We start from the raw sequence: 21241 nt of genomic DNA, 5'->3' as shown, positions 1-21241 counted from the left end.
TGATTGATAAAAGTAGTACTGTAACTTGTGTTTCCTCGTTTATTTCCTTTAAATCTGAGTTTGCAATATCTTACTAATAGAGGAGACTAAACATTGATTGTTTGCTCTTTTGAAGGAGCACTGCCCATTGGCGTGGGGAAATATTAACATGTTTGATTACACAGACACTCTTGTTTCTGGCAAAATGGCTCTGAATCTGTGGCCTGTACCTCATGGGTTGGAAGACCTTCTTAATCCCATTGGAGTCACCGGATCCAACCCAAATAAGGTAAATAATAATAATAATAATAATAATAATAATAATAATAATAATAATGACTCAATTGATAGATAAAAATGTCAAATTCAGTCTAAGCATCTGACTAACTATGCAACCAAATATAATAATTAATAATAATAATAATAATAATAATAATAATAATAATTAATAATTAATAATTAATAATAATAATAATAATACCAGGGGAGAGAAGAGTAGAAGACAAAGAATTGGAGAAGATCAAGAAGTACCAAGATCTTAAAATCAAAGCTGAAAGATTATGGTGCAACTGGAGAGAAGTTTAGTTAGTGGTTAAAGCAGCAGGCTAGCCACTACAAAGCAGGAGAATATGTGTTCAAGTCCCACCTTAGGAAAACCAGGTGGGTGACTTTGGGCCAGTTAATCTCTCTCTCAGACCAACCCACTTTAGAGAATTGTTGTTGTGGAGAAAATAGGAGGAGAAAAGAGCATTTGATATTTTCACCACCTTGAGTTATTTATAAAAATAATAAAGGTGGGATACAAATAAATAACTGGTGGTCCCAATACTGGGCATCATAACAAAAAACCTTGGATGTCATTGAAAAAAATTCCATCTGTCACCTACAAAAGGCTACACAGCTTGGATCTGCAGGTAAACTACGATACATAATAGCATTCTAAATTCTTGGGAAGAATTCAATGCATCGGAAAGGAAATACCTGCTGTGATTTCACACTATTGTGTTTATAATAATATATTTTAAGCCAATTTCTAGCTTGCTTTATTGTCCTAAATCGGGTTTTGATCATAATTCCTAATAATTGTCTGTAAAATGCCCCATCATAGATTCAAGATCCTTGAAAGATTTGGTTGGCCTCATTTCTTCTTCAAGTTAGGCGAACCGTCACTTTTAAAGTTACAGAAGAGAGAAATTGTCAACCACCTGCAGAATAATATTAATTGTATTTAGTTTAAAATAATTTTAAAATTTGCTTAAATTAAATTTCATTTTTGTCCATGCTTCATTTACTTTTTTGCCAGTTCTTGTCACTCAAAAGCCAAATGTGGCTCTGAGCAGAAAAGTTGTGTATCATTCTGTTTTTACAGTAACAAGGTTGTAAAATATTTTGGGTTGTAATTAGGATTCACACGATGTAACACACAGGCAAAACAACAACTAATTGGCATGAAAAATATTGAGGAGAAATTCATGCTCCAACTTTCAATAGATAGATTCATTTTCACTGTGCAAGAAACAGTACTTATGATCTAAGGCATTTAAAACATTTTAGTTCTTTTAAGTGTTCTATTTTCACTATTTCTGCCTGTAAACAAAAGAACATGTCTTCTCTTTAGGAAACTCCATGTTTGGAACTGGAATTTGATTGGTTTAGCAGTCCTGTCAAATTTCCTGACATGTCAGTAATAGAAGAACATGCCAACTGGATTATTTCTCGAGAACAAGGATTTAACTATAACCATGCAGGGCTGGTGAGGACTTTTTTTTTTCTTCCCTAGTTTTCTTGGGGCTAAAAACATGAACAATGAGCCACAGCAAACTTTTAGGTCCTTTGTGTATAGAAATGTAGCTATCAACCTGCTCTTTAGGTACCAAAATAAAATAGCAGTTGCTTTACATCTTCAAAATGCAAAATTCAAAATTATATAGTATTAATAGTATGAGTTCGGTGCTGTGACCTGATCTAACAATAAAACTATAACTATCTGTATTCACCTGTTGGAGAAACCAACTAAACTACTGTTTACCCGAGTCCGCACCTGACTGAAAACTCCAAACAGGCTCATTAATATTATTGCCCTCCTTTGGATAAAATTCCATCTTAAGTCATTGAATAGCTTTTATTTTAAATAAATTCGTATTTAAAAAAAAATAAATAAATATGTGAAAGATTATTGATTTATGGGGGGAAAACCCCCAGAGATTTTAGTTCTTCAAATTATATCATAGTGGGGAAAAATGTTAAATCATCCATGTCTATAATGTTGTATTTTTGAACCATTTGAGGAAGTATCAAAACCTGTTTGGAGATCTCCTGAACTTTGTGTGCATTCTTTAGTGGTGAAGAAAGAAACACTTTTACCATTACAAACCTTTAAGACACACGACAGAAATATTCCCAAGCACAGTTTTCCATCAGCTAGTTCAGAAGATTAAAAAATAAGTCTTTTTGAGCACTTTTGGCCACAACGATTGAACACGGTGCTCATTATATGAATGATTCTGTGTATTCCTTTCTTCAACAGAGTAACAGAATAGCTAGAGATAATGAGTTAAGAGACAACGATAAAGAGCAGCTTCGGGCAATCTGTACTAGAGACCCCTTATCTGAAATAACTGAACAAGAAAAAGACTTCCTTTGGAGCCACAGGTATAACAACCAGCTTTTCATTATGTAAATGATATTACAGAGCATAGCTGTGTCTATGGTCCTTAGATATGATCCAGCTGCCCCAACTTGGGTAGAGTTTACTGATTTTTTTAATATGGAGTTTTATTTCTGTAAGCTGCCCAGAGCCACTGTGAGTAAATTAAGACAGCCATAACAATTTTCTTAATGAATAAATATGTAAAGCTCCCCTAGACTGTACTATAGGTAGGAATAGAAAATGTAGTAGGAAGTAGCTTATGCTATCTGCATTTGTTCAAGCAACATATTAGTCCTCTAAATATACAAGGTTCACTTCCAGTTCCAGCTGGGAGATTATTCCTAAAGCATTAAACGTGTTAGGTGATCTAAATCTGTTTTACTTTAAACCACCAAGGTCTTTTGAGTTTCTGCTGGTGACACTGATTTTATATATCTTTTCTGGATTATGGGCCCATGTCCTGCCTTAAGATTTACACGGTATTCTTTTCATAGGCATTCTGCTGATATTTAGGAATGTTTTTTTTTCAAACAAACTTTATTTTTTTTTTTAAAAAAAAACCTATCCTTAGTTTAGTATATTATTTCTTGTTTCATATGAATTTCATATAGAAGTAGTACATAGAATTATTTGCGCAATATACTTTTCTTCATCTCCTTTTTCAGGCACTACTGTGTATCTATGCCAGAAATCCTACCCAAACTTCTTTTGTCTGTTAAATGGAATTCCAGGGATGAAGTAGCCCAGGTAACAACTCTATTGTTGAACAAAAGCCTTAAAAAACTTCTTTGTTAAGCAGGACTTTTAATGTTTCATTATAGTAGGATGCTATAATATTATATCTGATGCAATATGAGATAATATGGTAAGCTTCTCTGGGACTACTGGGCACCATTAGCTACCAAGTACTATGAACTAAAAGGCAGTCATTACCTTATATCCTCTGACTGCCCTTCTAAAGATATCTGTTTGTCCACTGTTGAAAGCAGAGTATTAGCCTGAGAAGAATTTGGTCTGACTCAGAAGCTTGTTTTCATGACTACAGTCATGATATTGCTCTCTTTACTATATCTCACACAGATGTACTGCTTGGTGAAAGATTGGCCTCAAATCAGGCCTGAGCAAGCAATGGAGCTTTTGGACTGCAATTATCCAGACCCAATGGTGCGAGCTTTTGCAATTCGGTGTTTGGAAAAATACTTGACAGATGACAAACTCTCTCAGTACTTGATTCAGCTGGTGCAGGTACTGTGTTCTGTTTGAATTAACTCTGCTTCTATCATATGTACAGGCATTCAAAAAAATTACATAGATGAAATTTCCCAAGGACAGAATGACAGAACTTTTCTCATGAAATTTTAAAAGTGATTTGAAATTACTGAGAGGAGAGCCAGGAAAAATATAATTGAAAAGAATTGTTTTATTTGCAGCTATATGAAACATTGTTGCTGCACAAGATACAAGCATCTACAGTTCACAATTAAGCATCATAAAAAAATGAAATAAATTCCTAAATCATTAACCCACGCAATAACCAAACCCTGCTTAAGAGGTATCAGTCAGAAAACATAGTACAGGATGTCAACATTGAATGACTGCTTATTCAGTGAAATTAGATGGTGCTAAATGAGGGGGACTTATGTCTGATCTTTGTAGTTGTTGCCATCACATTGTCTCCACTTCCATGTGTTCATCATTCAGATAATTTACAACAGGCTCAGAGTTACATTGTTGCAGCTGGTCCCAATTACTATCATTAAGCAAGGACTGCTTGTACACAAATAGCTATGCTGATGTCATCAGGGGTGTTCCAGCCTTGAAAATACTGATAATGCCAATCACAATTCAATTTCACCATTATCTCTAGGTTCTGAAGTATGAACAGTACTTGGATAATCTCTTGGTAAGATTTTTACTCAAGAAGGCACTGACTAATCAGAGAATAGGACATTTCTTCTTTTGGCATTTAAAGTAAGTTTAGATTGTTTTATTTTTGTTTTATTTGTCAACTTTCTGAACCACCCATCTCCCTTAAAAAGTATTACATTATAATATCTTGTATTATAAGACAGGAATCTAAGCTTAACTGTCTTGTGAATAAGAAGCTTTTAAATAGTTTTAATTTTGTTAATGTTTTATATGGTTGAAAATATACTTGATAAACAAGACCTTCCAGTAATTATTTTGGCTCTAAAATAAATGCAAAAAATTTGATGATATTAAAGTATTATTATAACATAACATTGAAGATGTTTATGAACACCTTTAGCAGTCTGTATCATTACTTAATATATATTTTATATTAGGTCTGAAATGCACAATAAAAATGTGAGCCAGAGGTTTGGTCTGCTCTTGGATTCCTACTGCCGAGCTTGTGGAATGTACCTAAAACATCTGAGCCGGCAAGTGGAAGCTATGGAAAAATTGATTAACCTCACCGATATCCTTAAACAGGAGAAAAAGGATGAAACGCAAAAGGTAAAATTATGCATGAGCCAAACAAGGTTTAAAATTGTATGTTTTATATTTTTATTACCGTATTAGATTTTCATACCTCCTTTATTATATTATAAGTAACTCAAGGTGGCGAACCTTGGAGTAGTAATTCTCCTTCCTCCTCCTATTTTCCCCACAACCTGTAAGGTGACTTAAAAGAGAGTGACTAGCCCAGGGTCACCCAGCCAGCTTTCTTGCCAAAGTAGAACTAGAACTCACTGATGCCTGGTTTCTAGGTCAGCACCTTAACCACTATACCAATCTGGCTCTTAACTATACATATTTAGAAAACAGCATGTGTAGAATTTGCTGTTTTTTCCCCCTTTGGAATTTATTATTATTTTATTAATTCCATTTATATCCCGCCCTTCTCCGAAGACTCAGGGCGGCTTACAAGCTTAGCAGTAGCCTTCATTCTATGTATATGCCTGCTTATTAGGGCTTTCACACACACCCCAAGCGGCATTATTACAAAGTCAGCTTAATTGCCCCCAACAATCTGGGTCCTCATTTTACCTACCTCGGAAGGATGGAAGGCTGAGTCAACCTTGAGCCTGGTGGGACTCGAACCTGCATTAATTGCAGGCAGCTGGTGTTACTTAAGGAGGCATTAGCCCACTGCTCCACCCAAGGCATTTGAATGCTTCAAATACCATGCTGGTATTTATGCTAGAAGTAAAACTTTTGACACATGTGGGACTGTCATTAAACAGGTACAGATGAAATTCCTTGTGGAGCAGATGAGGCGGCCAGACTTCATGGATGCTCTGCAGGGCTTCATATCTCCTCTCAATCCTGCACACCAGCTTGGAACCCTGAGGTATTCTTTTCCTTCCCAGAAATTAGAGCCATTAAATATATACATGGAATACAAACAATGGATGCTGAGAATGGTATCGACACATGAGTTCTTAAAGTATGAGTTCACTTTGTCTCCTTCATCCTGTTTTGATCCTGTAACTCGTGGGATAAAGACTGTTTAGCTAAGATGGCCCAAGAGAAATTTAAATTTATTGGCATGAAGAAACCAGTGGGAAACCTTAGGAAAAAATGACATGATGCAAAGTAATTATTACATTTTGTAATAATGAGAGAATAAAAGCTGTGTGATAAATAAAATATATTATTTACTTCAAATAATACAATGATATATAGAAGACTTCAAGAGTTAGAAAAAAAGTAATCAGTGTGCTCCTTAACACCCAGGAAGTAGTAGGTTCCCCTTTTTGAGTCAGCATAGATGTCTTAGTGACCTAAAAAGAATATCTCATGACTATTGGCCACCGTGTTTCTGCTATCCCACTCAGATTTCATTTTTACTCCGTGACTGGAGTTAGTTGGTTGTAATTAAATCTTACAGTCTACAAATGAAAACTGAAACTATACTGATAGGTTGTTAAACCTATCATTGTTGAGTTCTTTGAACCTATGGTTCTTAATTAGCTTTCTTGGATTTTTCCTGTTACTAACTACTTATACATATGCCCATTGCAGGTGTTTTGTTTTGATTAAAAGTAAAAGTATGCAAAATATTTCAAATCTGAAATGTTTCAAACTTGGAAAAAGAAAGTCAGAAGAATCTGTTGCAACCTCATTTTGCCCACGTATATTGTACCTAAATAACATGCTTTATTTGGAGTATTTACATTCAAGTCCATTTTTCACTTTGAGTCTCTATTTAAGAATGAACATTCCAAATAAAATTATTTCTGTATTAGTGCACCAATAAAACCAAATGGAAAACTAATTTCAGTTGACACTGACACTTGCAAAATTGATCGAAGCTGAAGCCAGATCAAGTCAAACTTGTGCCTTTATGTTCTGTGTTCTATAAAACTATTTCACTATAGCAGAGTATAACATTGTAATATTGCAGTAAATACAATTATATAAAATTAAATTGATGAAAGCATTAGCAATGTAAGATACTCTATTTAAAACTGTTTTATAAGTTCTGTTCTAATACATTCTGAATTGCTCCAAAATCAAATGGGGTTAATTAGAAGGCAATCTCATGGTTTTATTTGCTTATTTTAATTAAGGAGAACCTACTTCAAAGTAGCATCTCTGTGAATTATTGTCCAACAAATGTTTCCATAGACTTCAATTCAGTATGGCTTTTTCAATGCAGTTTTTGGTTCATGCCATGAGCAGTGACACTGTTGCTTTAGACTGAATATGTTTTGTGGTTAAAACCAATTCAGAGTTATACATTTTCATTTTTCCATGTTATAATTAGAGAATGATCATTAGAAGTGAAAAGTTAAATCTATACTTCTAAGGGATTAATAATGTATGTCTACTTGAATACACCCATGCTTAAACAGTTATCTATTTCTTTGTAGGCTTGAGGAATGCAGGATTATGTCTTCTGCCAAAAGACCATTATGGCTTAATTGGGAAAACCCAGATATTATGTCTGAGCTGCTATTTCAGAACAATGAGATCATCTTTAAAAATGGGGATGGTAAAAAAAAACATTTGTTGTAATTTCTGCTTTGTTGTTTTCATTATCCTGCCTGAAACACTCTAATTCAGAGTTTATATCGCAGCATAAATATTCATTTCACATGAATTTCTGTCCTTTGGACACTCACACAGTTATAGTCCCTATGCATCCCAGGATATACATCAGATTATTTTCTAAAGGTATTTCTTGACCACCTAAATCCAAATTTATTCATACTTATCAGGTGAAGGTTTCACACAGAGCAGGAGGGCAATCTTTTCTATCAGACAGTTTATACTTATTGCATCCTATGTAAGAGATCTCTTTTCATTTTGAAAATAACATTGTAGCAGTACTCCAATTTTTTTATTTTTTTATTTTTTTTAAAAAAAAGAATTTGGTACTTCATATCTGTATGAGATCTTCTGGCAAAAACTCACATCGTTTCCATTCAGATGGACAGGGCAATTGGTTTACAGAGAATTGAGAGGATGAGAAATAGGTGAAGAGGGGAACTTTCAGCCTAGGGAACAACGCTACCAGCATAGCTGAACTTCCTCCTAAATGTTTGGGGATCTTACAGTGTTCTTGATGAAGCATTGAGTGGAATAGATGCTTTGTTCAACAGAGAAGCCATTGCAGGGGCAGTGCTACTTGTTCCTGTTCTCTTTTACTCTGATCTAATAGTATCACAAAAGAAATACCTTTACCTGGCCAATGAAGTTATTTTCTTGAAGTTGACCATAATATTTGTCCCCCATAGTATCTATCACAAAGTTGGTAAATGTTATTCCTCAACTCAGCATCCCTGGATTAAAAATTGGATTTTAACATCGGCTGGTTTAACAGTCTTTAAAGTAATCTTAATAAAAAAAATACTTTAAGTTTGCTTATATTAAAAAAAACACAAAGTTTTAAAAACTATATTCAGTTTTCTAAAATTCATCCTTTACATAATGCATTTTTTATCCAGACCTACGCCAGGATATGCTCACGCTTCAAATAATTCGAATTATGGAGAACATCTGGCAAAACCAAGGCCTTGATCTTAGGCAAGTATTCATAAATTCTGCCAATAATTCTATTTGTCTTTTTCCTTTCCGCTTCAGATTTGTTTGCAGCCTCTTTCTTTGTGCAGGGTGACTGCATTTTTTTTCATTCAAGCAGCTCAGGAAAGTACCACTGGTTTCTAATGGTTTTGTATCTCCATTGTACACATTTGCGAAAAGCCCTGTCGGGCATACACAGTGGAATATTTCATATGAAAGAACAGATCTTACCCTATACCACAAATTGTGTTTGAAACTTTTCTATTTCAAATATGACGTGAGTGGCTCATGTTTGAAATACAGAAATATATATGCCTGGGTCCTTGGAACTATTTGCACAATTCTTTAAAATCTCTTAATGACAATATAGCTCAACGATGGGTATGTGACGTTAATTAGGTTATATTAGAAAACCCAAACCTACTTATTGTGATTGACATATTCATATACTAATATTTTGACAGCTCTATTGGAAAACAAAAGCAAAAAGTGTCATGTTCCTTTTTTTATAGGATGCTACCTTATGGATGCTTATCCATTGGTGACTGTGTGGGGCTTATTGAAGTTGTGAGAAATTCACATACAATCATGCAAATCCAGTGCAAGGGTGGCCTTAAAGGCGCGCTGCAATTCAACAGCCACACATTACACCAGTGGCTCAAAGACAAGAACAAAGGGGAAATGTGAGTTGAATAACTAACCTTTTTTATTTTTGTTTAAATCATCTCTTCTTGATGGAGGCTCCTTATCACCTTATCTTTTCCTCTTGTAAAACCTATTGTGCTCACAACCCAAGGGCATTGAACATGTTAATAAGTACAGAACCCAGTGGATAATTGGCTCTGATCATCCAGCTTCCTTGATTGTGGCTGAGATGTGAAGTTAGGGCGATATAGCAGCATGCACAACCTTGTTGTCTTCTGAAAAATCTTTCTGTGTTACAGAAGCTCAGCTACATTTATGTGATAGATAGTATATTAATGGTGGGTGTTGGCAGTTGGAAAATGCCAAAATACTGTAAAAATTGTTTTGGAGGACAGCTCAAAACAGCTAGCACTGGAATCTGTTATAATGATCTACAGCATAGATACAATAAGGTTTGTTATTTCATCACCAAGTTATTGGACCGCAGGGTTCCTTTGAAGTCTGCCAGTGTTGGGAGATTGCTGGACAAGTGTAAACGCAAAGTGATTATTTTCTGTCACTCTGTTAAGAGATTTTTGTGATATCTTCTTGGTTGTGTTTTCCTAAGTAAAGCAAATTTTCTTTTTCCTTTGATACTCAATATAGTGTACATGCGATTTTGCACTGTCTATATTTTATTAACTTAAAAATCATGCTGTTAATGCTTTAATTGAAAATGAACTTTGAAAATCTTCAAAAATAAAAAAACTTTCTCCTTTGCCAAAAAGGTTTGTAAGATTATTACAAGATAGCTACAGCAATTAATAATTATTCTACTTTATTTGACACATCCAAAATAACAAAGTAGTCTTTATCCAAACTAACATTTTTATCTTTCCTAGGTATGATCCAGCTATTGATTTGTTTACTCGCTCATGTGCTGGCTATTGTGTAGCTACTTTTATATTGGGAATTGGTGATCGTCATAATAGCAATATTATGGTAAAAGATGATGGACAGGTAAAAATATTTAAAATATGTTCTCTTTCAGTATCTTTATGGGATGCAATTATTGTCATATTTTCTATCTTGGAAGTATATTTTTTGCATCTATTGAGGATCCTATAGACATGTATCCTGTGTTCTTTGCATTGTAGAAACCTTTACAGTAACATTCACATGGGACACAAGCAAAAAAACTTAGACCTTAGCACTACAAATGTGACCTGAGAATGTTCTTTAGAATTCACCCAATATTTTTCATTTCACTGGAAACTTCATTGTTTGTGGAAATCTTTCCCCACCGCATAGTTAAGGTTTTCCAAACAAACTTCTAATAAATGCCAGAGTTCTCTAGTACATTTTGAAGAGTACTAATGTATATAAAATTGTTTTGTACCCTGGCATATAGATTGAAACTTCTGAGCAGATATAACAGAATAAAAGAGTTGGAAGGGACCGTGGAGGTCTTCTAGTCCAACCCCTTGCTCAGATAGAAAGCCCTATACCAAGGGTCGGCAACCTGAAAAAGGAAAAGAGCCACTGGGAACAGGTTCCATCACACATTAAAAAAAGTGGGAGCCGCATGCATGCGTCCATGCACGCGCATGCGCAAAAAATGTTTTACGCATGCGCAAAATGGTTTTTTAATGCGCGGACATGCACGGTTGCCATTTTTTTATGTGTGATGGAACCGGTTCCCAGTTGCGCGACGGCGACGGCCCATTTGCAGAGCTACCGCCTTCGGCAGCCTGCAAACGTGCCGCGGCAGCTTTCTCAAAGAGCGGCGCCGCTGCCCGTTCGCACAGAGGTATGCCCGCACCTCTCCAAAGGTTTGGGGAGGTGCGCACGCACCTACGGTTGTTCGGAGAGGTGCGCGCGCACCTCTCGGAATGGGCAGCGGCGCCGCTTGTTGGGAAAGCTGCTGCGGCCCGTCTGCAGAGCTGCCGCTTTCGGCAGCCTGCAAACGTGCCATGGCAGCTTTCTCAAAGAACGGCGCCGCTGCCCATTCGCGCGGAGGTACGCGCGCACCTATCCAAAGGTTTGGGGAGGTGCGCGCGCACCTCCGCCCATTCGGAGAGGTGCACGCGCACCGGGCGGCTAGGAGCCACAGGAGACAGCTCAAAGAGCCGCATGCGGCTCTGGAGCCGTGGGTTGCCGACCCGTGCCCTATACTATTTCAGACAAATGGTTGTCCAGTCTCTTCTTAAAAACTTCCCATGTTGGAGCATTCACCACTTCTGGAGGCAGGTTGTTCCACTGGTTAATTGTTCTCACTGTCAGGTAATTTCTCTTTAGTTCTAGGTTGCTTCTCTCCTTAATTAGTTTCCATCCATTGCTTCTTGTCCTGCCTTCAGGTGCTTTGGAAAATAAGTTGATCCCCTCTTCTTTGTGGCAGCCCGTCAAATATTGGAAGACTGCTATCATGTCACCCCTAGTCCTTTTTTTATTAAACTAGACAACAGGTCTGCAACCCGCAGCTCCGGAGCCGCATGCGGCTCTTTCAGCTGTCTCCTGCGGCTCCCAGTCCTCTGCCATGTGCAGTCAAAAAAAAAAAGTGGGACTAAAAAAGTTCAACCAATCAATTCAAATATGCAGGGTAGGTGCATATCTCGCCTTGGCTCCACTCTTCAGTCAAACCCTGTTCTGCGCATGTGCGCATGTACGCGCATGCACACACATTTTTTGTGGCTCCCAGTTTTTCCTTTTGTGAGGGAACCGGTTCCGAGTGGCTCTTTCACTGTTTCAGGTTGCTGACCCCTGAACTAGACATATCCAATTCCAGCAACTGTTCCTCATACTGTATGTTTTAGACTCCAGTCCCCTAACGATCTTTCTCGCTCTTCTCTGCAAATTAACATTAGCTCTTTCTTCATATTAATAACAGTCTGAAATATATTCTCCACAGCTATTTCACATTGATTTTGGACACTTTTTGGATCACAAAAAGAAGAAGTTTGGTTACAAACGGGAGCGTGTGCCATTTGTCTTAACACAAGATTTCTTAATAGTGATTAGTAAAGGAGCACAAGAATGTACCAAAACAAGAGAATTCGAAAGGTGAGTATTGTGTAATAGAAATGCTATTTGTTCTGACCAAATTTACTGTTGCAGGGCGGTACAATAACATGAAATTATGCTTTATAGAGAAAATAGTATTTGGGTTCCCTGGAGTTTTCCTGAATAAAACCTTGTGCATTAGGTAGCAGCAACAATTTGGGCCACAATTTTCAGTTAAAACTTTTAAGAAAATAATTACATATGCCTGTGAGGCACTGTTGTTACTGTAATGGAAAAAAGCAGGTTAGAAGCCAAAGGGCAACAGTCTGCTATATGATCACAGAGAGATTACCACACAAAAAAAAGTTACCAAATACTGGAGGTGTTGACTCACATCCTCCTTATCTTTCAGTTAACTGCACTTTGCCTTACATGTGGCTGTCCTTGAAAGGAATTCAAAAGTTTAGCTATCACAAGAATATTTGGCACAATACAGTTGCACTTACTTTGTGGGAGATTCCCATAATTGAAGCTCTTGGTGATTTATGGTTTAGGTCCTTCATATTTTTAGGATCATCTTCTCCAAGCAGAACCTGCTCACTCTAAATAATTTAGCTAGAGAGTTTTTGTAGTACAGGTACCCTCTACTCAAGGGGAATTGGGGCCCAGAAGATGACTTCTTCAGTGGCAGCCCCTTTAATGTAGAACGGCTTGCCCCTAAAAACGGATTAGGCACTACCTTCTTATTCTTTAGAAAAATAGCAAGGTTCTGTTGTACGTTGTTTTTGAAATCAACAATTTTTAATTTGGCATAGCAACCGAGATATTTTCATTTCATATATTTTAAATGTCTTTTTAATGTTGTAAGCCATATAAACAACATAGAAATTTGATAAAAGTGGACCACAACCTACTACTAGATAAGATAGAAAAATGTGGGTTAGACAGAATCACCACCAGATGGATTCGTAACTGGCTGACAACCACACTCAACATGTAGTCCTCAATGGAACGGCATCTACATAGAGGGAAGAACGCAGTGGGATACTCCAAGGCTCTGTTTTAGGCCCAATACTCTTCAACATCTTTATCAATGATTTGGATGAGGGGATAGATGGGAAACTCATCAAATTTGCAAATGACACCAAGCTGGAGCCAACACTCCAGAAGACAGGCTTAAGATACAGAAGGATCTTGACAGACTCAAACACTGGGCACTATCTAACAAAATGAAATTCAATGGTGAAAAAAGTAAGGTTCTACAGTCATGGCCGAAATTGTTGGCACCCCAGAAATTTTTCCAGAAAATCAAGTATTTCTCATAGAAAAGTATTGCAGGAACACATGTTTTGCTATACACAGGTTTATTCCCTTTGTGTGTATTGGAACACAACAAAAAAGGGAGGAAAAAAAGCAAATTGGACATAATATCAAACAAAACTCCAAAAATGGGCTGGACAAAATTATTGGCACCCTTTCAAAATTGTGGATGAATAAGATTGTTTCAAGCATGTGATGCTCCTTTAAACTCACCTGGGGCAAGTAAAAGGTGTGGGCAATATAAAAATCACACCTGAAAGCAGATAAAAAGGAGAGAAGTTCACTTAGTCTTTGCATTGTGTGTCTGTGTGTGCCACACGAAGCATGGACAACAGAAAGAGGGGAAGAGAACTGTCTGAGGATTTTGAGAACCAAAATTGTGGACAAATATCAACAATCTCAAGGTTACAAGTCCATCTCCAGAGATCTAGATTTGCCTTTGTCCACAGTGCGCAACATTATCAAGAAGTTTGCAACCCATGGCACTGTAGTGAATCTCCCTGGTCGTGGACAGAAGAGAAAAATTGATGAAAGGTTGCAATGCAGGATAGTCCGGATGGTGGATAAGCGGCCCCAAACAAGTTCCAAAGGAATGCAAGCTGTCCTGCAGGCTCAGGGAGCATCAGTGTCAACGTGAACTATCCGTCGACATTTAAATGAAATGAAACGTTATGGCAGGAGACCCAGGAGGACCCCACTGCTGTCACAGAGACATAAAAAAGCAAGATTACAGTTTGCCAAAGTGTACTTGAGTAAGCCAAAATCCTTCTGGGAAAACGTCTTGTGGACGGATGAGTCCAAGATAGAGCTTTTTGGTAAAGCACATCATTCTACTGTTTACCGAAAACGAAATGAGGCCTACAAAGAAAAGAACACAGTACCTACAGTGAAATGTGGTGGAGGTTCAATGATGTTTTGGGGTTGTTTTGCTGCCTCTGGCACTGGGGCCTTGAATGTGTGCAAGGCATCATGAAATCTGAGGATTACCAAAGGATTTTGGGTCGCACTGTAGAGCCCAGTGTCAGAAAGCTGGGTTTGCGTCCGAGATCTTGGGTCTTCCAGCAGGACAATGACCCCAAACATACATCAAAAGCACCCAGAAATGGATGGCAAGAAAGCGCTGGAGAGTTCTGAAGTGGCCAGCAATGAGTCCAGATCTGAATCCCATTGAACACCTGTGGAGAGATCTTAAAATTGATGTTGGGAAAAGGTGCCCTTCCAATAAGAGAGACCTGGAGCAGTTTGCAAAGGAAGAGTGGTCCAAACTTCTGGGTGAGAGGTGTAAGAAGCTTATTGATGGTTATAGGAAGCGACTGATTTTAGTTATTTTTCCCAAAGGGTGTGCAACCAAATATTAAGTTAAGGGTGCCAATAATTTTGTCCGGCCCATTTTTGGAGTTTTGTTTGACATTATGTCCAATTTGCTTTTTTTCCTCCCTTTTTTGTTGTGTTCCAATACACACAAAGGGAATAAACCTGTGTATAGCAAAACATGTGTTCCTGCAATACTTTTCTATGAGAAATACTTGATTTTCTGGAAAAATTTCTAGGGTGCCAACAATTTCGGCCATGACTGTACATCTAGGCAAGAAAAACCAAATGCACAGGTACAGTATAGATGGTACCTGGCTCAATAGTAGTAATTGTGAGAGGGATCTTGCAGTCCTAGTGGACAATCACTTAAATATGAGCCAGCAGTGTGCTGCAGCTGCCAAAAAAAGCCAACACAGTACTAGGCTGCATCAACAGAGGGATAAAATCAAGCTCACATGAAGTGATACCACTTTACAATGCCTTGATAAGGCCGCACTTGGAATACTGCATGCAGTTTTGGTCACCATGGTATATAAAAGATGTTGATACTGTAGAAAGAGTGCACAGAAGAGCAACAAAGATGATTAGGGGACTGGAGACTGAAACATATAAAGAACAGTTGCTAGAATTGGGTGTGTCTAGTTTAATGAAAAAGGGCTCAAGCTATTCTCCAAAGCACTAGAGGGCAGGACAAGAAGCAATGGATGGAAACTAATCAAGGAGAGAAGCAATCTAGAACTAAGGAGAAACTTCCTGACAGAACAATTAACCAGTGGAACAACCTGCCTCCAGAAGTTGTGAATGCTCCAACACTGGAAGTTTTTAAGAAGAGACTGGCCAGCCATTTGTCTGAAATGGTCTAGGGTTTCCTGCCTGAGCAGGGGGTTGGACTAGATGACCCCCAAGGTCCGTTCCAACTTGTTATTCGAGATTCTATATTCTAAAATAATGATGGTGGTAATGATGATGGTGATGGGCCAATCTAGCATCAGCTTTTTATGAATAATCATTGGAAACTGGATTGTTGTCTATGATGTCTACCCTCGGGTCTCTTTAGGTATTAATTTGAATATTTCACTGCATGTACAATTTGGAATCTTGTAATAATATAACTCTTCCCCCATGAAACTTAGAACAATTTGCAAGTGGAAAACTTGCAAAGACACATCTTGGCCTTATTATTATCTCTGCACTGAAAATTGCAAATGAATTTGGCACCACCCGTAAGCCTCATATAAAAAAAGCTGCATTTTGTCTTCCTGTATGTATTTAAATGATAACTATGCTTATTAATGCTGAACATGGAGGTTGTTGATGATGGCTATTATCCAAAGTATACAGAACTGAATAACATAAAGCTCTTTTAAGAGTAATATTTGTTACTCCTACATTTAAAGTAACTTGATTTCTCGAAAGATATTGGCAATCAACATGTCTCCAAATGTATTGGATTACACCTCTTACAGTTTTCAACTCACATGATCTGATTGCATGATGGCTGAGAATTTGGGGAGTTGTAATTCAGAACATCTGAAGGGGCCTAGATTGAGTGAGTCTGTGCTATAGAATTGTTTTTCTTAACACTCAAACAAAAATGTGCAGCCACATAATCTTTTTAAACAGAAGGATGCTAATGTTTTTGTTGGCTGATCTCCAGTGTGTTGTTAATCTGATAGGACTTTATTGGGGTGCTTTTTCTTTCTCTTTTCAAGGTTCCAAGAAATGTGTTACAAGGCCTACTTAGCAATTCGACAACATGCCAACCTCTTCATAAACCTCTTTTCTATGATGCTTGGTTCAGGGATGCCAGAACTACAGTCTTTTGATGACATTGCATATATACGCAAGACTCTCGCATTAGACAAAACTGAACAAGAAGCTCTTGAGTATTTCATGAAACAGATGAATGATGCTCATCATGGTGGTTGGACAACAAAAATGGACTGGATCTTCCACACAATCAAGCAGCATGCCTTGAACTAAAGTAACAATAATAAAAAAAACTGATAGCCTAATTTTTGGCTGTTCCACTGCACTGTTGTCTCAGCAGCATTAAAAAAAATTGTTGCATCACAGTTGCACAAACCAAGAACAGCATTTGAACTTCCAGCAAGGTTAAAAAATGCAAAGTTATTTAAATAAAATATTTGTAGTGTTTTGAACACTATAAATCATGCATTTCAACATGTAACTTTCCTATATGTGTAGTTGTGTTATGCCTTAAGTATAAGAAGGTAAACTTGGAGATTTGTTCATCTTGGTTTATTTAATGGGAATTTATGCCAGCATAATAGCCCAATCTTTCACATGTCCAGTCTTTCACCTGGTGAAAAAAGGGTTCAGATCAGTTACAGAATAATGAAAAAGGACACTTTAGCAATTTTGTTCACTGTTTCTAAAAGAGCTTTCTTCTCCCATGAACTGTACTCAGAAAAAAAAATAGAGGGGATGGTGCCTTTATAATGTCTGATAAAATTCGTGGATTTAAGAATAGTGGTTTTTCTTAGGTTGTGGAGTTTGGATTTTATTTTTTTCTAACCTAAACCTCAAAACATTTTTCATGCATGCTTTCCAGAGCCTAAAAAAGAGGTGAGTTATTAGAATTAAAGATTATTTTTATAAAGGTTATTTATATAACAGAAACTTATTAATATATATTTCTTTATGTTGATTTTCTGCCATTTTAATTTTACAGACCACTCCTTTGTCTAACAGATTTGTATAAACCACTAGATTGATGCAGTGACTTGTAGGGTCAGATTTAAAGAATCCTGTGCTGTTCCAGGCATGGCTTCTCTGTATGTACTGAGTCCTGACTTCAGAACCAGCTGAAATGCAGCCATTCCATAGGCACTGCAGGGCATACTATTACTACATCCAGGGATTTGTTCAGCACTTGCTGAGAAGATTTTGAGAACTTCCTATGGTAAATTGAACAAAGCTGGATATGTATGCCTACAGTTCGTATGTTCCGAAGGCTGCTTAAGTTCGGCTGCTGCACAGAGTTTGTACTTGCAGTAGGGCTCTAGGATGAGGTTAGAGCCTGCAAGTCCTTATCTGTGCCATCACAAAGGGGAAGGGGAAAATCTTTTGAAACTGGTAACACTTGCTTCTAAATAAATATGACTTGTGATCAGAATGCTCAATTTCCATTGTCTACAACTGACTTTTCTACCTTAAAAAGGTAAAGGTAAAAGTTCGCCCGCACATGCGTGCTAGTCGTTTCCAACTCTAAGGGCCGGTGCTCATGTCCCTTTCAAAGCCGAAGAGCCAGCGCTTGTCCGAGGGCGTCTCTGTGGTCATGTGGCCGGTATGAATAGACGCCAAAGGCGCACGGAACGCTGTTACCTTCCCACCATAGTGGTCCCTATTTTTCTACTTGCATTTTTATGTGCTTTCGAACTGCTAGGTTGGCAGAAGCTGGGATGAGTAACAGGCGCTCACTCTGTTACGTGGCACTCGGGATTCGACCCGCCAAACTGCCGACCTTCTGATCGACAAGCTCAGTGTCCTAACCCACTGAGCCACCGAGTCCCTACCTTGCCATCTGCCAAATCTACTGGGCTACAGCTGCTATCATCCCTATCCGGTAGAACTAATTGCTTTGTGGTGGGAGTTATACCCTGACGTATCTGGAGAGTGCCAAAATGGTCAGCAATAAACATATTTCAGTGCTGAAGTTGAACCAGACCTTGAGCACATTTGCTGAAGTTCAGATGGTGAAGTTAAGCTAAGTGTAATCTAGGAATCTAAAGACTTTTGACTTAAGGCTTAACCAAAGGGGAGCATCGTATACCTTCTTATAAAAGTTTGGGAGCTCTTTGAATAAAGCTTAATACTGGTGGTTAATACAGTCAGAAAATAACCTTGAATAGACTGGGAAACAACTGGATGAAAAGGGGGGAACTTGTGTCTTCAGCTTCCTAGCCAAAGTAATACTACAAAGTTCTCGAACAAAGTTTGTTTCCATTGGTAACTATTTGAATTTCCTATAAGAAGATCTATGGAGGTAGAAACCGATTCTTGTTTATGCTAGTTTTGGTGCATTAGAATGAAATGAAATCTTTCAGATCTTCCTAAAAATAATCTCAGGCAATGCTCTTTAAAAGCTATTTGGGGTATCTTGATTATTTTTAACTTGCCTTCCATCTCTCCCTTGGCTTTCTTTCCTAGACTGCTGGAAAGGAATTGCTTAATTAGAATAACCAACAAACCAGAAATATTATACTGTAAATCTGATCACTAAACAGTCTTCAGATTGCTGCATATTTCAGAGCACGCAAAGCTAACCAACCAATACTTTATAGATATGTTTGTGCCTGTGTCTTTATTGCAATATGAAACTGATAAAAAAAATTGGCATCAACCAGCTTAGTGGCTGGTACAAATTGTTCCACAAATATTTTTTATAACATTGTGTATCCTGAGGCCAAAAACCTAAGATGCCATTTCTTTTACACTAATGTTGTCTCACTGAATTTATAGAATTTGAAAATGTTCCTGAAATCTGGATATTTGATTGCATTTACCATTTTTCCCCCTCAAATAGGTATTATTCAGAGTGCAATATAATTTGAATATGGTGTGCTGACAGTAGCTAGTAGAATATAACAAATAAATTTGTATAGAATGTAAATGGTGAAGAGGCTATATTTCTTGAACAAGGTAAACATTTGTTATCTGTTAGTAATTTCATCTTGAATTTATTTTTATAGGTACAGATAATGTGTAAAAATAGCCATGACAATTATGCACAGCTCTTTGCAAAAATCATAAATCCACTCACCTTGAAAACTAATGTTGGTACAGATGAAACCATAGGGCAGGAAAAGGAAATCTGCAGCCTTCCTAATGTTGATGAACTATAATACCAACATTTATTCGTTTATTATTTATTTTTACTTTTTATGTATTTAAACAATTTACGTGTTTGTTTAAAATATCCCTTGTCATTGATCGTTTAAGGGTAGGATTGCTTAGGAACCATAATTTTATAATAAATACCTGCACAGTCATTTGATCCCTTCAACCTGCATATATGATTGTGGAAACCTGAAAGTGCAGTAAAAATATTTCTTGGGTTATCTGGACTACTTTTCAGTATTCTAATAATTGTCTGAGGCATAATCTATATGGAACTAGGATTCACACACAACCCTACAAAAAAGTACCACTAATTCTATGCCTTTGATTTGTATTTCCTACCCCCACCCCAAAAATCCCTTCATGCTAGATGGTAAATTGAATGTGAAAACAAATACATCCTAAGTAAACCAAAAGATCCAACAGCCCCAAGAATAAAAACAGGAGTCATCCACAGTGTACAGTGTAAGGTCTGCCATAGCACTATGACAGACGACTAGCAAAGTGCATCCATGAACATCAATCAGCAGTCAGAAGATACGATACGAAACTCCTTAAGTTTGCAACGTATAAATAGACTGAGCCATAGTTTCCATTGGGACACTGTGACCATCCTAGATCAAGCCAAGTCCAAAACCGCAAGAGAATACTCGGAAGCCTGGCACTCTGACAAATCAGCCATCAATAGGCACCTCTATATGCCATTCAAAAGAGAGACAATCAACAAGTCAAAAAAGAAAGAAAAAGACCAGGACATCCTTCCACCAACTATCAACACCCAGATGAGCAGAGATTAACATCACAATTATCATTAGACCAACAATCAAGAAACAAACATTACTCCAACCAAGGAACTGCCAAACAAGTTGGCACTAACCAGTCTGACCAGAGAACCCCCAAGAATGCTCCCACCAACACGTGACAGGGCAAGCCACTGTAAAACGAGACCAAACCCAATCCCTACTAGCCCTGATGATGTTAGCTAGCTTGGGTAATGAAATGTCTGCAAGAAAACAACCAAGCTCAGAGAGGATCAAGAATTCCTCAAAACAAGTTGACTTTCAAAAGCAAATTTCAGTATCATGTTCTGGAATAGAAAGGTGGTGGTTGATGATTCTTTTTTTAGGTATCTAAAATTACAACTTTGGATCTTAGCCAATGTCTATAATGGCTGCCTTAGAAAAGATCCTCATTTTGCATTATAGTTCAGTTGTGATTAAGTTTGTTTCTTTAACACTATAGATAAGGAACAGATACAAACGCTAGGAATTACTGATTTAAATGCTGTGATGTGCCTATGCCCACAAAGACCAGAATCATGCTAATCATTATATTCCCTCTGATATTCTATGAAAACAAAAGTTGAAGATGGACATCTTTGAATGTTGGTGTAGAAGACTGCTGGGAATACCATGGACAGCAAGAAAAGAAATAAATGTATCATCAAACCAACCTAGAATTCTGTCTAGAGGCACAAATGACCAGGCTCAAATTATC

At 37.4% G+C, this 21241-nt stretch overlaps 1 protein-coding gene across 3 annotated transcripts in view; it reads left to right on the top strand.

Moving 5' to 3' along the window:
* PIK3CA (phosphatidylinositol-4,5-bisphosphate 3-kinase catalytic subunit alpha) overlaps positions 1-17065 on the top strand; it is a 41278-nt gene extending 24213 nt beyond the window's left edge. For all 3 annotated transcript variants that reach the window (XM_083363643.1, XM_083363645.1, XM_083363644.1), the window contains exons 9-22: positions 116-268; positions 1598-1732; positions 2507-2631; positions 3295-3376; positions 3710-3874; positions 4497-4600; positions 4936-5107; positions 5839-5945; positions 7471-7592; positions 8548-8626; positions 9136-9306; positions 10150-10267; positions 12156-12307; positions 16594-17065. In XM_083363643.1, coding sequence (XP_083219769.1) covers positions 116-268; positions 1598-1732; positions 2507-2631; positions 3295-3376; positions 3710-3874; positions 4497-4600; positions 4936-5107; positions 5839-5945; positions 7471-7592; positions 8548-8626; positions 9136-9306; positions 10150-10267; positions 12156-12307; positions 16594-16864 — 1956 coding nt within the window. In that variant the 3' untranslated portion in view covers positions 16865-17065. The remainder of the gene's footprint in view (positions 1-115; positions 269-1597; positions 1733-2506; positions 2632-3294; positions 3377-3709; positions 3875-4496; positions 4601-4935; positions 5108-5838; positions 5946-7470; positions 7593-8547; positions 8627-9135; positions 9307-10149; positions 10268-12155; positions 12308-16593) is intronic.
* Positions 17066-21241: the final 4176 nt, after the last annotated feature.

The sequence above is a fragment of the Vipera ursinii genome, assembly GCF_947247035.1.
Source record: "Vipera ursinii genome assembly, chromosome: 5".
NCBI classification, from domain to species: domain Eukaryota; kingdom Metazoa; phylum Chordata; class Lepidosauria; order Squamata; family Viperidae; genus Vipera; species Vipera ursinii.
The sequence above is the reverse complement of the archived record's forward strand: the minus strand, read 5'-3'. Positions and strand labels throughout refer to the sequence as shown.